The sequence below is a fragment of the Thalassophryne amazonica genome, chromosome 6 (genome assembly GCF_902500255.1).
Source record: "Thalassophryne amazonica chromosome 6, fThaAma1.1, whole genome shotgun sequence".
In the NCBI taxonomy this organism is placed as follows: domain Eukaryota; kingdom Metazoa; phylum Chordata; class Actinopteri; order Batrachoidiformes; family Batrachoididae; genus Thalassophryne; species Thalassophryne amazonica.
Genome location: NC_047108.1, coordinates 24,904,571 through 24,920,462, shown reverse-complemented (window position 1 = coordinate 24,920,462; position 15,892 = coordinate 24,904,571). Strand labels below are relative to the sequence as shown.

Here is a 15,892-nt window from a genome sequence, read left to right as displayed (position 1 = left end):
GTATGAACTATACCTAAATTTGTCATTTTATTTAATTTATGTTTATTATTGTTACCCCTTGGCAATTTTTTGTTCAGTTATGTAAATGCACTGTATGTGTTGTGCGACTTTTCAATCAGTAATAATAATAATAATAATAATAATAATAATAATAATAATAATAAACCCTCAGCGGTGGAGTCGGTCAACATGACGTCAGTGAGGATCGCGGCTCTGATTGGCCAGAGTCCCGGGATTAGGAAGCACTGAGTTGACTCCTGACATTTTGAAAAAGAAAATGTTGTAATTTTTCATTTAATTACCGCTGATGTTCTACAATCGTCTTGTCCGTGATAACGCCGAGGGTAAAAGGTAGTGATGAGTTCAGAAATGGATAAATGTAGTTAATGTTGCTGTTGTGTACGAGTCTAGCGCTCGTTAGCTTTACCATATCTTAGTGGTAACTTCACCGTCGTCGCTCAGTAATTTATATTTCTGAATGTTTTTAGTTTTTAAACAGACGTCTATACATTTCTGTTTTACAAAACTATTACACAGTGCAAGTGTTGATTTAATTATAACGTTGTCGTGACGCTAGTTAACGCCGTCCCTTTACAACAGTCAAAACAATAACGTTATTAGCATCTAGTTGTAATGGTTCAGTTGAGTTTAGCCGTAAAATCTACATATCAAAGAGCCCGTAAGCTGTCATATTTGGACTGATCAGATGCTTTCTTCAATTTGCATAATTCCTCCTTTTTTTTTTTTTTTTTTTTAACAGTTTTTCCCCCTGTCTTTCAAACTTTCTAATATGATGACGAAAATCAGTGGTTATATTTCCAGTTGCTGTCACGTGACCCCGTTTTTAGTGGTCATGTAATCAGTTACTTTATTACAACTCACTGAAAAATGTAACATGTATAACATAAAGTAACCTTAACCTAAAAAGACTGAAAAACTGACATGTGGGTGTCTGTACATAGAACTGCAGCAAACCATTCATTTCATATTCAAATACTCTTTTTCTTGGTTAATCAATTAGCTGTTTGAGCCACAAACTGAGAGAAAATTATGATAAATGTCTGTGTTTCTCAAAACCCAGGATGATGTCCTCAAATATTTTGTTTTGTCCACAGTCCAAAGGTATTAAGGTTGTTATCAGAGAGGAGGAAATAACCTACAAAATATTCACATTTGAGAAACTGAAATAAAAAAAACCCTTTCGTTTTCAAGAATTAGTCAAAACATTTAATTGATGATGAAAAGACTTGGTGATTAATTTAATAGTTGATTATCAATTAATCGAATGGCCATTGCAGCTGTATCCGTCGTCGTATTGATATCACCAAATACTATCTGTATGTAACAATGTTAATTATCCTTTGGGGTTGTAGTGTATCCCATAGACATTTGTATGTGGAATGTATGATAACTTTAAGTTGATGTGATGCTGTGGTGGAGTTGGTAGAGTGTTCAACATCTGACCCGAAGGCTCCAAGTTAGAATCTCAGTCATGTTAAGCATTTTCTAGTATAGTATAAGTATAAAATGCAAATATGGCAGTCATTGCAACCATAGATAATTACCTCCACTAACGAAGTTGGAGGAGGTTATGTTTTCGCCCCTGTTTGTCTGTCTGTTTTTGTTTGTCTGTTTGTGAGCAGCCTGGAACCCACCATTTTTCATACATCGTTATGAAATTTTTACTGATTATTCATATCCTGATAGGCCAGAACTGATTAAATTTTCAAGGTCATATGCTCAAGTTCAAAGTCAGGAAAAATCTTGGAAAATGGGAAAAATCCCAATTTTTAACATTGAATGAATTTTCATAAATTCATAACTCTGTCAAAAAAGATAAAATTTCTTTCATATTTGAGAGTGTTATGTAGGGTGGCATCCTTTATCGACTAAAGTTTGATCCGGATCTGATCTAGATTACAGATTCTGTGGCCATTTAAATTTAAAACTGAAAACCCTGTTTAATGTATATTTACATTATATCTTAAACATGCCCCAATCACTCTCATATTTGAGAGTGAGGTGCACACTGGCACTCACTATCACCTAGACAAAGTTTGATCCTGGTATGATCTGAATTGTGGATTTTGTGGACATTTGAATTTAAAATTGAAAATCCCATTTGGTGTACATTTTGCATTATATCTCAATCAAAAGTGCCTCAGTCGCTCTCATTTTTCTGTTTTGGATTTACCTACACCACTAAAATTGGATGAAGGTTCTGATTTTATGCCTGTTTGTCTGTCTTCCAGTTATCATTCGGAAGCCAAGTGTCAAAAAATAATGACAAATTGTGTATAGCAGAGGTAACCAACATTCTGTGAAAACTATCTGAAAAAGATTTCAGAAACCGACAAAGTTGAAAAAAAACCCCAACAACCTGACAACACCATGAAAAAAAACTACTTTGATTCAAGTGCTTAAACTAAATACATTTGATCACATCTAATTTAGCTTATGGAAAGCCACTTCTGATAGGACTTTGACCTTTGAAATTTTTTTCCAAGGTAAAATTTTGTGGAATTGGAAGCTAGTGTTGGTGGAGGTTTGTACTCTGTGTGCGTGGTGATCTGGTTAAAAAATATTTTGAAACCAGATAAAGTGTTTGAGATCATCAATTCAAAATGTAATTTCAGCCCTACGTATAGCTATTGGGGTTTTACATAATTATTGTATGGCCTTGCCTTACAATATAAAGCGCCTTGGGGCAACTGTTTGTTGTGATTTGGCGCTATATAAAAAAAAAAAATTGATTGAATTCATCTGTGTGATGTAATGTATGACTGCTTGTTTCTGTTGAGTCATTCCATGCCAAATCAACAGATGTCCCACACCTAACCATCTCAGGTTTGCTTTGAATTTTCTAGAAATGTTGCTATTTTACACCCAATAAAATTTTAGGCTTCTGTCTTTATTAGTTTAATAGTTTTTGAGATATGGAGGTCTTAAAAAATGGGGTTGGCCGTAGTTACCAAGTCTTTGTCAGCCTGTTTCTTACAATACAGTCATTCACCATTGAGTGAATGTCTGTTTCACTTTTAACAGATGTAACTCTATTTTTTATAGCACTTTTGGGTTAAAATATTTCAGAGTCCTAAAATAAAAAAAATCCAGATCCCAATACTTATCTGGTCTTGAATGTGTTTCTATAAATATGTACATATGACTGTCAGGCTTATTCATTAGCAGGTTCTTAGTTTTTTGGGGGAAATCATCCAGTGTATTTGAGCTGAACACGTGCCCTTGAACAAGTTACTTAATTCTCCCGGTGAGCATTTATGAATGTGAGTAATCATTGTAAAGCACTTCAGGCATCTGCATCAGATGGAAAAGTGCTTGTCTGCAGCATCATGAATCATGAGTATGTCCACTGACCTTCTTTGCAGCATGACTGTATGAGATGGACGGAGGACAGGACTTTGAAATGGAAGCAGTCCCATACTGCTGCTCCACCTGTGATGGAATGGAGGTTTCTGGCCGCCACCTGGCTCTCCGCAACAGAAAGATCCGTAGTCTGAGCACCTCCTCAACTCCCAGCTTCTCTGAGTACAGGTAGGCCTGCAGCAGTCATTATGTGGAATCTGCAGAATGCTTGAAGGAGTCGAAGGCTGTCTTCACTCATATTGGCAATTATGTTATTTTTTTAAGGACATTAAATAAGATCTATTACACATAATTAGCCTTTCACTGGCAGGCTTGTGGCATGCTAGTTAGTGAATATGAAAAGTTAGTCACACCCATGAGTTTTTCAAACTGTGACTAAACTTTTGTAATATTGCATCTGTATACTACACTGGATTTGAAATGAAACAATCTAGATGTGCTTGTAGTGCAGACAGACTTTTAGCTTGAATTTAAAGATTTAACTAAATACTGCATTAAACATTTCAGAATTACAAATGCAGACACTGTTTTGAACAGCCTAATCCTTTTTCTTCACTTTCTGTAAAGTAGTAGCATATTTGATACATTTTTCTTCATGTTTTGATGTGGCATAGAATGTGCAGGGCTCCCAATGAATTTGTGTGTATGGAAATGAAATCTATTTTAAGAGTTATTTTATTTTGAACAAAACTGTACTTTAACTTTACCTCCAATTCTTAAAAGAAACACACACAGGGTTATGGCATGCTCCTGGATTCTGACTCTATTTCAAATGCCTGGCTGTGCAACATGCTGCCGCACCTGAGGCCATCAGACATCGGCCTTTCAGAGAATCAGAGACCTGTAATCAGTTTGCAGCTATGTCAATATTCACTCAGCTATTGAACCTCAGAGAACATATGTAGGCATGCCACTGTTATACTGCTACAGCACAGCAAACTGCAACCACGCAATTAGCTGACGGACTTACTGTTGGGTGCTGTGATGCTTGTGGTTGTGTTGAAACATGACACAAATGTTTCATCACTGCAGGCATTTGAGAAATGCTCAAACACTCCTTCCAGTTTTAGCAGAAATGTTTTTGAGTTGATTCTGTAAAGGCTGAAATTCGTGTCACCACTAAATGTTGCAAGGGTTGTGGTTTTTGTTTTTAGCAACAGTGCTAAAAGGAAGGAAATCTTTGTGTTTCTCTAAACATTCCGCTTCACGTTTCACTTGTTTTAGTTTTCTTCTCGGTATTATTAAAAATGACAATTATGGTTTTAATTTTTATTTGACAACACTCTTTATTTGCAAAACTAATAAGAACAACAAAACAAAATAGAAATCATTCCAAATTAAGAAGCCTAAATAAAAAAAATTGTCAAAAAAAACAAAACACTTAAATGGTTAATAGTTGGTGATACGTGTAATGGTTGATTAATAAAATATGCAGTGGGTAAAATACATATTGAATACATCACCATTGTTCTAAGTAAATATATTTCAGAAGGTGCTATTGATATGACATTTTCACCAGATGTAATCCTTAGATGCAAAGAAACAAATACATACAGAAATTAAGTTGTGCAGTAATGTAAAATGACACAGGGAAAAAATATTGAATGTGCTTATTGAATGTGCCTCCTCTATGGAGAAACTACTCTCCATACAAACTGTCTTCAATTCTTGAAGGTTCTGTGGACCTTTTCTTCTTTCCATAGATCTTCTATTGGATTCATGTCATGTCATTGGCTGGTCCAGTCTAACATCTTTATTTTCATTCTCTGAAACCAGCTGAGACTTTCCTTGGTTGTGTGCTTTGGAATCATTGTCTTGCTGAAATGTCCACCGTCGTTTCATTTTCATCATCCTGGTAGATATTTATCAAGCATGTCTTGGTACAATTTTATGAAGTTTGCCATTGCCAGATGCTGAAGAACAGCGTGCATACAGGCCATGGTGGTTGAGTTCATTACTTATTGTTTTCTTTGAAACAGTTGTACCTGGTAATTCTAGGTCTTTCTGAAGCGGCTCTTGGCTCTTGTGCAACTCTTCTTATAATTATTTTTAAGTCAGAAATCTTGCAAGGGACATCTGGTTGTGGCCTGTTTATGGTGAAATAATGTTCTTGCTACTTCTGAGTTAATGGCCCCAACAGTGCTCACTGTAACATTCATAAGTTTATAATTCCTTCTGTAACCGGTGTCATCAGTATGTCTTGCAACAATAAGGTTGTGACGATCTCAAGAGTGCTATTTGCTTTTACCCATTATGACAGATGTTTCTTCTGTGACACCTTGGTAATGAGACACCTTTTTATAGGTCATTAGTTGAGACAGAACCAGCCGATATTAATTTGCACTGACAAGGGGCAGGATTGCTTTCCAACTACTGATAGATTTCAGCTGGTGTCTTGTCTTTCCATGTCTTTTTGCACCTCACTTTCTTCGAGTGTTCAATACTTTTTCCTGTGTCATTTCACATTATTACACATAATTTACGGACATCTATGGTTTGATTTCTTTGTGTGGATTACTTAGGTAGTTACCAACATCTGGTGAAAATTTCATGTCAATGGTACCTGTAGAAATATGTTTCCTGAGAAAAATGGTGACGTGTTTGATGCTTATTTTACCTGCTGTAAATAATTTTGAGTCTTCTTTTTAACAGTACGGATTTTTTGATTTTAGTTTCTTAAATGCAAATATTTTGTGGTTAGTTTACTACTAATTTGTACTGCTGTCTGAGAGTAAATAAGAATAAGATCAATTTTATTTATCCCAAAGAAAATTGTTTTGCCAGAGTACCGAAACGGTGACAGTAAACAGTAGTGAACAGTGTTTTTTACACGTATTTTAATGAAAATAGTCACTGCAGTGCTAGATTTGTGTACTCTGATTAAATTAGTTGCGTTAATAGGTGCTTAGTTAGTACTTGCAGTGCGAGCGTGACTAAGTTATAAGGTAGTAATAGTTTTTTCCTTGAGCTAACTGTTAAAGCATTATTTGTAAATTAAATTGCTTGAGATAGTTTAACACCTTGCAGGATTAAAAAAATATTTTGTACTTTTCCCACTAGTGGGCATGATAAGTTCAAAGCTGGTTGACAGACACACAGACCTGACAATCTTTTTTTTTTTTTTGTTTTAAAGTTGCTCACACACTCATGCACAGAGGCAAAATTGCTAAAAATACTTGAACCACAGCGCCACTATCTAAACCTGGGTAGGAGTTCTGGGGGATGGATTGTAAGTGAATACTTCTGTTAGTGCTGAGATTTTGGTCATAAACAGAAACCACTTGGGTGACATTACAGAGTGAAATTAAACTGTAACATAAAAAGTTGATTCGTTTAAGAACAATCAGACCTGCAACTTATTGTTTTCATATAACTCTATGAAAAACACTGTTACATCTTTCAATTAAGAAAAGTTAGCATTTTTGCTCTTTAAAGGACATGTTGCACGGTTTTTAACTTCCAGTTAGCAAGACAACATAAAAGCACATATGATTGTAAGTCTCTCCCCACACATGCAGTAATAATTAGTGATCGCTGATGTATTTTGTTCTTCTCACGCTGAGTGTTAGCAGGTGCATTTCTGGAAAACGTCTCACTTAACAATTCTCTGCATTTTTTGGCGTGTGACGTACATTTTAGAATGAGCAGAAACATCCCCATGACAGACAGACAGAGGGAAACGAATCTGCTCTGTCCGAAAACAAAGCTTCTGAGCTGTCGTTCGAAAGTGATGGCTCAGATTTACAGACAGGAGACGGCAGTCTTCACCCTGAAACTCTTAACTTTTCCAGAGTGTCGGACTTTGGAACCTAAAGTGTGGTGGGGTGCTGTGTGGTAGGATGCTGGTTTACTGAAACTGTGGACATCTGACACTGTTTTTAAGAGACTGCCTGGACACGGAGATGGATTTGTACATTGGAAAAAGTCAGAATGCATTATTTCCACTAGTTAATGGACGTTATTTAATGTACCACAATTGTCAGAGAACTAAAGGGAGCTGCAGATGACAGTCTCGCATGCAGTTCTTTGATCGTGTGGAGTTCACATTTGGAATTAAATCTATAACGTGGTGAGTCTGGCATGTTCAGGATTTGACCCCTTTTGTGTTTTGTGGAAAGATTTTTTTTTTTTTTTTTTTTACTTTGAGAGAGTGTCAATTTCGAGCTTGAATGTGTATGTGTGCTGCCAAGCTTGCTGTGTGCGTGTGTGTGCACTATGCTGCTGATGAGACATTTATTCCCCAGCAGCATATGTATTTTTTTTTTTAGATTTTATTGATTAACAACACTCATAATTGTCTCTGTGATTGTCTCTCTTCTGAAGGGCCTGGACACTGAGCACGGCCCTGTGGTGTCTGATTTTATTGAGTGGTGTGAGGCCTCCTTTTTAAGGATAAACTCCTCAAAAACAAAGGAGATGCATATTGACTTTAGGAGATCTCCTCCTCCCCTCTGTCCTGTGCTCTTTGGCTCTGAGCCGGTGGAAGTGGTACACCAGTACAAATATTTGGGAACAATTATTGATGACAAACTGACTTTTGAGGCTCAAGTAGCTGCCCTCTGTTCCAATGCCCATCAGCGCATGCACTTTTAGTGGAAACTGCAGAATTTCAATGTTGAGAAGTGTTGTGAAAGTGTAGGAACACGGACCCACAACAGGGGGCGCAAATGAACGGACAATGGAGTAAGTCAAATAACAAAGCTTTACTGTTGTGAAACTCGCACAACAAACACAACAGATTACAATTTCGGGAACAAGCCGAATTCCAATGGTGTCGTGTGGGCAGGCTCGAAGGTAGGAGACGTCTGTCCAAGTCGAACCGGAACCACTCGATTTCCACCGCCACCGAACCCCGGGAATACTGGAGCCGCCAAGTCCCGAACTCCCAGGTGACCACTGCCTCCGCTTGTCGGATCTGGTACTGCTGGCGAGGAACAAAAACAGTCAGAGGTGGGTGCGCTGCACCCAGCAACACGGACGGTGGTAACACCACCTCCCCCTCTCGTCAAGTAAACACTGAAGTGCAGGAGTGTGAGTACTTATCCAACACTGTCTCCTGCTGCTCTTCTCTCTCTCTGTATAAAGGCAAAAAGTATTCAAGGTTGATATAGTCGGCTGGATACGTTACCTCCTCGGTAGAAACGATATCTCGGCAATGAGGTGGAGATGCCGTCCTGCTGATATACCCCTCTGATGATTGCTGTCAGCTGTCTCAGGTGATGGGTGACAGCTGTCACCCTGGCTGCTCCTGTGAGGCGGCAGCGCCCTCTGGTGCCTGGAGCCCGCACTCCAGGCAGGGCGCCCTCTGGTGGTGGTGGGCCAGCAGTACCTCCTCTTCAGCGGCCCACACAACAGGACCCCCCCCTCAACGGGCGCCTCCTGGCGCTCGACCGGGCTTGTCCGGGTGGCGGCGGTAGAAATCGAGTGGTTCCGGTTCGACTTGGACAGACGTCTCCTACCTTCGAGCCTGCCCACACGACACCATTGGAATTCGGCTTGTTCCCGAAATTGTAATCTGTTGTGTTTGTTGTGCGAGTTTCACAACAGAGAAGACTTTCATGAGAATGTTTTATTGAGTCTGTTTTAACATTTTCTTTTATATGTTGGTTTGGTGCTTTTTTATGAAGAATAAAAAGCACCTGCAAAGCATTGTGCACACCTGTGGCAAAATTGCAGGATACACTTTTAATGACCTGCAGGATGTGTACAGGACACATCTTTTGAAAAGGGCGAGACAGAGCTCCTCAGACCCAAGCCATCCTCTATGGGCTGAGTTCACACTGCTGTCATCCGGGCGCAGGTTCACTGTCCCCAAGTATAGAACTAATAGATTTAAAAATTATTTTATTCCGGTTGCAGTTGGTGTTTTAAAGCAGTCTTTGTAACTGTAATTGTTGTTCATCTTTTTAATTTTCTATTTTTTGTGTTATTGTTTTACTGGATGTGTGAATTGGTGTGTAATTTTGCTGCTGCTGCAAACCAAATTGCCCCCTTGGGGATAATAAAGACTCCTTGAACCTAATTAATCATGCACAAAACTGATCCTCCAGAAGAGATTGTTATTGATAGGCTGCGTTTATGACTCATAGGCGTGCAGGTGCATTAAACCTTCTCAGAGCTGCAGCTTTTACCATGACTCCATCAAAATGAACAGTTTTCACTTAAAAATGAGTTCTCATAACACAACATCACACTTATGTAAACTTTGGAATTAATCTGTGCCTCAGTTCTTAACGTTAGCAGCTGCGTTCCATTGAAGTGCATGCTAGGGAGCTTCTAATAGCTATGTAACTTGTCGGAAACACTTGATTACTCACGAGTACTTTTTTTTTGGACGTCTCCGTAGCTGTTTGTTGTGAATGGCGTATACTTTGAAACCATTCACGGAAGTGCACAACAAAATTCCAGTGGATCATCAGATGATCAGTAACAGCCTAAATCTTAATTGTTATAAATTTTGGTGCTCTATGCTGTCATTAGCTTCTATTTACCGTTGCAGGATGCCCTTAATTCTACTGCAACTACTGATGCAGTCTACAGCTGTTGACACATGAATGACACATTATGTTGGTAGTACTCTTCATGAGATTTTTAGTTTTTTTTTTTCCCCATAACGTAATTGTGCCTGACAGATGAATCTGTCATGCTCACATGATACTACAACCCCTGGCAATAATTATGGAATCACCGGCCTTGGAGGATGTTCATTCAGTTGTTTAATTTTGTAGAAAAAAGCAGATCACAGACATGACACAAAACTAAAGTCATTCAAATGGCAACTTTCTGGCTTTAAGAAACACTAAAAGAAATCAAGAAAAAAAATTGTGGCAGTCAGTAACAGTTACTTTTTAGACCAAGCAGAGGGAAAAAAAATATGGACTCACTCAATTTTTTCCCCGCTAAAACTCTAAAGAATATGTCTGTAAGTAATATTTACCTTTTTTATGTTAAACCGACCTGTTATGGTCTTCTGAAATAGTTGATATATATATTTTATAACTTAAAAATGGGGCAGATGCTAATGCATTATCATGTCTATGGCGTTTTCAATGTTAAAGGTAGCATTAAGGTGTTCACATCTCAGCACATTTGTGTGCATTTGTTTTCTGTATAATGATTAATGGCTCAGCGTTTGTTGGTGCAAAAGAGTCAAATGTATTAAAAATTGTAATTTAAAAAAAAAAATGTTTTTATTTATATATTAATAATAGCAACAACAACAGCAATAATAGTAACCATAACTAATAGTACTACAATACAATTTTAGAGAAAGAGACAAAAAGAACCTGATAAAACAAAACACAACAGAAATATAAAACCAACTAACAATGAAAATTAATAATAAATATAGAAATAAATAACTGTTTCCTGTGAACACCTAGTGACTCTTACACCTTCACTTCACCCCTGTTTTATTTAAGTTTAATGATAGTTTGTTTTGGTCAAACCATATTTTCAATTTGTTCATTTCTTCAGTGATTTCCTTCAGAGCTACCTGCCAAGCTAGAAAACTGCTGCATCCTAGTGAGGGCAAAATACTACTAGAATGAATTTGAATATGGAAAGTTGGGGGTGTTCTCACCAAAAGGGATGCTGCACTCACTGCAGTTAATTGTCTGGAATAGCCAGTCATTGTTCATTGTATTGTGTATAATAACACTACCGCATACCTAGGTGAAGTGAATTTGGGTTCCACAAGAGTCTGTGTTAGGCCCCTTGCCTTTTTCACTTTATATAGCGCCCTTTGGCATATTCTGTGGAATTACTGGATTGCTTTTCATTGCTGTGCTGCTGATACTCAATTGTACATGCTGATAACTGCTGGTAATCTTACCCATATAAAATCCTTAGAAGATTGCCTTGTGTCTGTGAGAAGTTGGTTGTCTAGTAACTTCCTACTTCTTAAATTCTGATAAGACTGAAATGATGGTTCTTGGTCTAGCCAGATATCGGCATCAATTTGACCAGCTGGGCTTAGTTTGGGTTCGTGTGTTCTACATCATACGGACAAGGTGAAGAATCTTGGAGTACTTTTTGATTCTATGTTGTCCTTTGGCCCCCACATTAGAGATATTACGAGGACTGCCTTCTTCCATCTGCGAAACATAGAGAGGATTCGTCCCATCCTGTCTATGGCCGATGCTGAGACTTTGTATGCATTTATCTCTTCCAGATGGGATTATTGTAATGCTTTATTTTCTGGTCTGCCGCAGTCCAGCATTAGGGGTCTACAGTTAGTGCAGAATGTTGCTGTCAGACTTTTGACACAAAGTAGAAAGTTTGACCACATTACACCCCTTGTGGCGTCCCTTCTTTGGCTTCCGGTTTCTGCCAGATCCTATTTTAAAGTCCTGTGCTGGTCTATGAAAGTGTTCATGGACTGGCTCCTTCCTACCTGGCAGACTTGGTCAAGCCCTACGTAATGGCGCAGCCCTTGTGTTCACAGGGCGCAGGGCTTCTGTGTGTTCCAAGGGTGAATAAGAGTCTGTGGGGTATAGAGCCTTCTCCTACCATGGCCCTCCTTTCTGGGAACGATCTACCTGCAGCTATAAGGCAGTCCGACACGGCAGTCAGCGAGCCACCTCGTTGGATCTGTTCTTACAGCAGAGTCTATCTTGTGACTGCCACAGAATCATCCAATCCAGCATGTGGATTCAGCCGCAGCTCAGACAGAGTGAGAAGGAAAACAGAATCAGTCGGCCAGAAAACTATACTTAAGGTATAATTCCTCAGCATGAAGCAACAGGAAAGCATAAGAAATACTAAGGTGATCACTGGCCACTAGCCCTAGGCTTCACTAACAGACTCAGGCTTTAGATAATGCTGAGGCCAGGACCCACTCTGTTTACTAATAAAACTAATTTAAAAGGGTAAAAAGCATAGTAACATACTATGCCAGTATGCTAGCCATACGAAAGGGAAAATAAGTGCGTCTTAAGTCTGGACTTGAAAGTCTCTGCAGAATCGGACTGTTTTTATTGACCAGGGAGATCATTCCACAGAACAGGGGCATGATAAGGGAACGCAGACTTTTTATTCACCCTAGGGAGACAAAGTAGTCCTGTACCCTGAGAACGCAAAGCCCGGGCCTCTACATCAAAAATAGACAGGATGGGACTGATCTTCGCTATATTTTGCAGGTGGAAGAAAGCAGTCCTTGTAATATCCCTAATGGGTAGGTCAAAGGACAACATAGGAACAAAAATCACCCCAAGATTCCTCACTTTGTCAGTGTGATGTATGACACACAAGACTAGGTTACGTGTTAGCTGGTCAAATTGATACTGATGTTTCGCTGGACCAAGACCAATCATTTCAGTCTTGTCGGAGTTCAAAAGTAGGAAATTGCTAGACATCCAGCTTTTTACTGATGCAAGACAATCCTCTAAGGATTTTATCTGTAAGAGATTACCAGCAGCTATCGGCATGTATAACTGAGTATTATCAGCATAGCAATGAAAGGTAATCTAAGAATGCCGCAATATGTGCCCTGGATCTTCCTCTGGGTCTCCTCCCAGATGTCCAGGGGGCATCCTTACCATATACCCAAACCACCTCAGCTTGCTCCTTTCAATGCGAAGGAAGGAGCAGCGGCTCTGCTCTGAGCTCCTCACGTATGACCGAGCATCTCACCTTATTTCTAAGGGAGACACTAGCCACCCTCCTAAGGATACCTATTTTAGCCGCTTGTATCCACGATCTTGTTCTTTCGGTCATGACCCAACCCTCAAGACCACAGGTGAGAGTAGGAACGATGATTGACTAGTAGGATTGAGGAATTTCGCCTTTTGGCTCAGCTCCTTTGTCATCTCAACAGTATGGTTGAGCGAATGCAATACATTCGCTCAACCATGCAATCCAATCTCACTGTCCCCTCACTTGTGAACAAGATCCCAAGGTAGTTGAACTCCTTCACTTGGGCCAGACCCTCATTCCCTACCTGGAGTAGGCAAGCCATTGGTTTCCTGCTGAGAACCATGGTCTCAGATTTAGAGGTGCTGATTCTCATTCCAGCCACTTCACACTCGGCTGCGAACCAATGCATTGAGTGCTACAGGTCATAGGCCAGTGAAGCCACGTAGGCAAGATTATCTGTAAAAAGCAGTGATGAGACCCTGAGCCCACCAAACTGAAGACCCTTACCCCCCCCCCAACAACTCCTCGATATCCTGTCGATGAATATCACAAACAGGATTGGTGACAAGATGCAGCCCTGGCGGATGCCAATCCCCACTGGAAATGAGACTAACTTTCTGCAGAGAACCTAAACACAGCTCTTGCTTTGTGAGTACAGAGATTGGATGGCTCTGAGAAGGGACCCCCTCACTCCATACTCCCGTTGCACCTCCCACAGTATCTCCCAGGGTACCCAATCATACACAATCTCTAAGTCCACAAAACACATGTAGACTGGATTTGCAAACTCCCAGGCCCCCTCCAGAATCCTTGTGAGAGTGAAGAGCTGGTCAGTTGTTGCACCGTCGGGACAGAACTTGCATTGTTCCTCTTCAGTCCGAGGTTTGACTGTCGGCCGAACCCTCTATTCCAGCACCCTGGAGGAGACTTTATGAGAGAGGTTGAGTAGTGTGATGCCCCTATAATTGGCACACACTCTCTAGTCACTCTTTATAAATATGTGGATGACCACCCCAGTATGCCACTTATGTCCCTGTGCCTAAGGAGACGTCTCATCCAAGATAGTCCCTCCACACCCAGAGTCTTCAACATTTTTGAACATATCTCATCAACTCCTTGGGCCTTGCCACTGCGGAGTTCTTTGACTACCTTAGTGACCTTCACCAGGGAAATTGATGATGATCCCCCATCAGCTTCCAGCATTGCCCCTACTATAGAGGGGACTCCAGTCTGATACAGGAGTTCTTGAAAGTTTTTCTTCCAGCACCCAATTACCTCCTCAGTTGAGGTCAACAGAGTCCCATTCTCACTGTAGAAAGCTTGGGTGGTTCCCTGTTTTTCTCTCTTGAGGTGCTTCACGGTCCGCCAGAAGCACCTTGGTGCCATCCGAAAGACCTTCTCCATGGTTACTCCAAACTCCTCCCATACCCGCTGCTTTGCCTCCATCACAACAGAGGCCGCCACCCTTTGGGCCTATCGGTACATTGCAACTGCCTCCGGAGTCTCACCCCGGAGGCAGTTGCAAGTTCCATCATTAGTCAGACAGCTTCCCTGACCACCGGTGTCCACTACTGTGTTTGAGGGTAGCCATCCATTGAGACACCCGAGACATTCAGGCCACAGTTCCCTGCTGCAGCTTCTGCAATGGAAGCTTTGAACATTGCCCTTTCTGGTTTAATGCCCTATCCTCCACAGGGATGCCAGAAAAGCTCCGGTGTGAGTTGACGATGTGTCGGACAGTGAGCTTTTCCAGATGTTCCCACTTTACTCGCACTATCCATTTGGGCTTACCAGGTCTGTACAAAGTCCTCCACCACCCTCTGATTCAACTCACCATCAGATGACAGCTCTGCCCCTCTCTTCACCCGAGTGTCCAGAACATACTACCTTATATCAGATGATATAATCACAAAAATGATCAGCGACCTTCGGCCTAGGGTGCTGTGGTACCATGTCCACTTATAAGCATCCTTTTGTTCGAACATGACCAGTGTTCGTTATGGACAGCCCATAACTAGCACAGAGGTCCAATAACAAACAACTGTTCGGGTTTAGGTCAGGGAGGCCATTTTTCCGAATCATGCCTCTCCAGGTGTCTCTGTTACAATTGTACAAATTGTGTCAAAAGTGCACATTGTAAAAATAGGCGTGATTATTATTTTTATATAATTCTCTAAAAATTGAAGGGGAACTTGTTCCAGTGAGATGTTATATTGAAAACTATTTTCTTTATCTCTTCATTAGATGGTTTGTCACTCAGATAGACAGCATGCCTCTGTCTGTTTGGTTTTTGTTGTTTTTTTTTTTTGCACCGTTATCACTAATCATGCATATTTCATGGCACTCACCTTGAATTTTTTTTGTCATCTTACATATCTGTTCTGTTATTTATTTTTCACTTAAAAACAGAGCAGTGGTGGGCACAGCTAACCAAAAAGTTAGCTTTGTTAACCGGTAATCCCTTAACTGAAAAGTTAACTTTTAGAACACGAAACCGATAAACCGCAAAAAAATTTAGCGGAAGTTAAAGCTAACCACAGACTTTTAGTACTGACTCTGTACGCTGTCAGGAAGCCATTTTTGAGTTTAAGCACTGCCGAGGCTTCTGTGTTAAATCAAAGGCGATCACAAACCCCAAACGAACGAGTCAGAGCTTCTGTCTTTATGCACACTGCCCACTCCTACTATAATGCTCAAACAAATCTTCAGAATTAGCGCATTACTTGAATGAATGAATGAATGAATGAATGAATGAAAACTGTTTATTTCGAACATTTGATACAACAACAATTACAAGATAGATCAGTAAAGACAACAACAAAAAAGTTCCTACTGTGTACCCAACATGTCCGAAAAGGGGTAGGGTGAAGCA

At 40.1% G+C, this 15,892-nt stretch overlaps 1 protein-coding gene across 1 annotated transcript in view; it reads left to right on the top strand.

Moving 5' to 3' along the window:
* Positions 1 to 212: 212 nt before the first annotated feature.
* Positions 213 to 15,892, top strand: part of nadka (NAD kinase a) — a 118,116-nt gene continuing 102,436 nt past the window's right edge. Inside the window, exons 1-2 of the mRNA XM_034171904.1 lie at positions 213 to 351; positions 3,387 to 3,552. Coding sequence (XP_034027795.1) covers positions 3,401 to 3,552 — 152 coding nt within the window. The 5' untranslated portion in view covers positions 213 to 351; positions 3,387 to 3,400. The remainder of the gene's footprint in view (positions 352 to 3,386; positions 3,553 to 15,892) is intronic.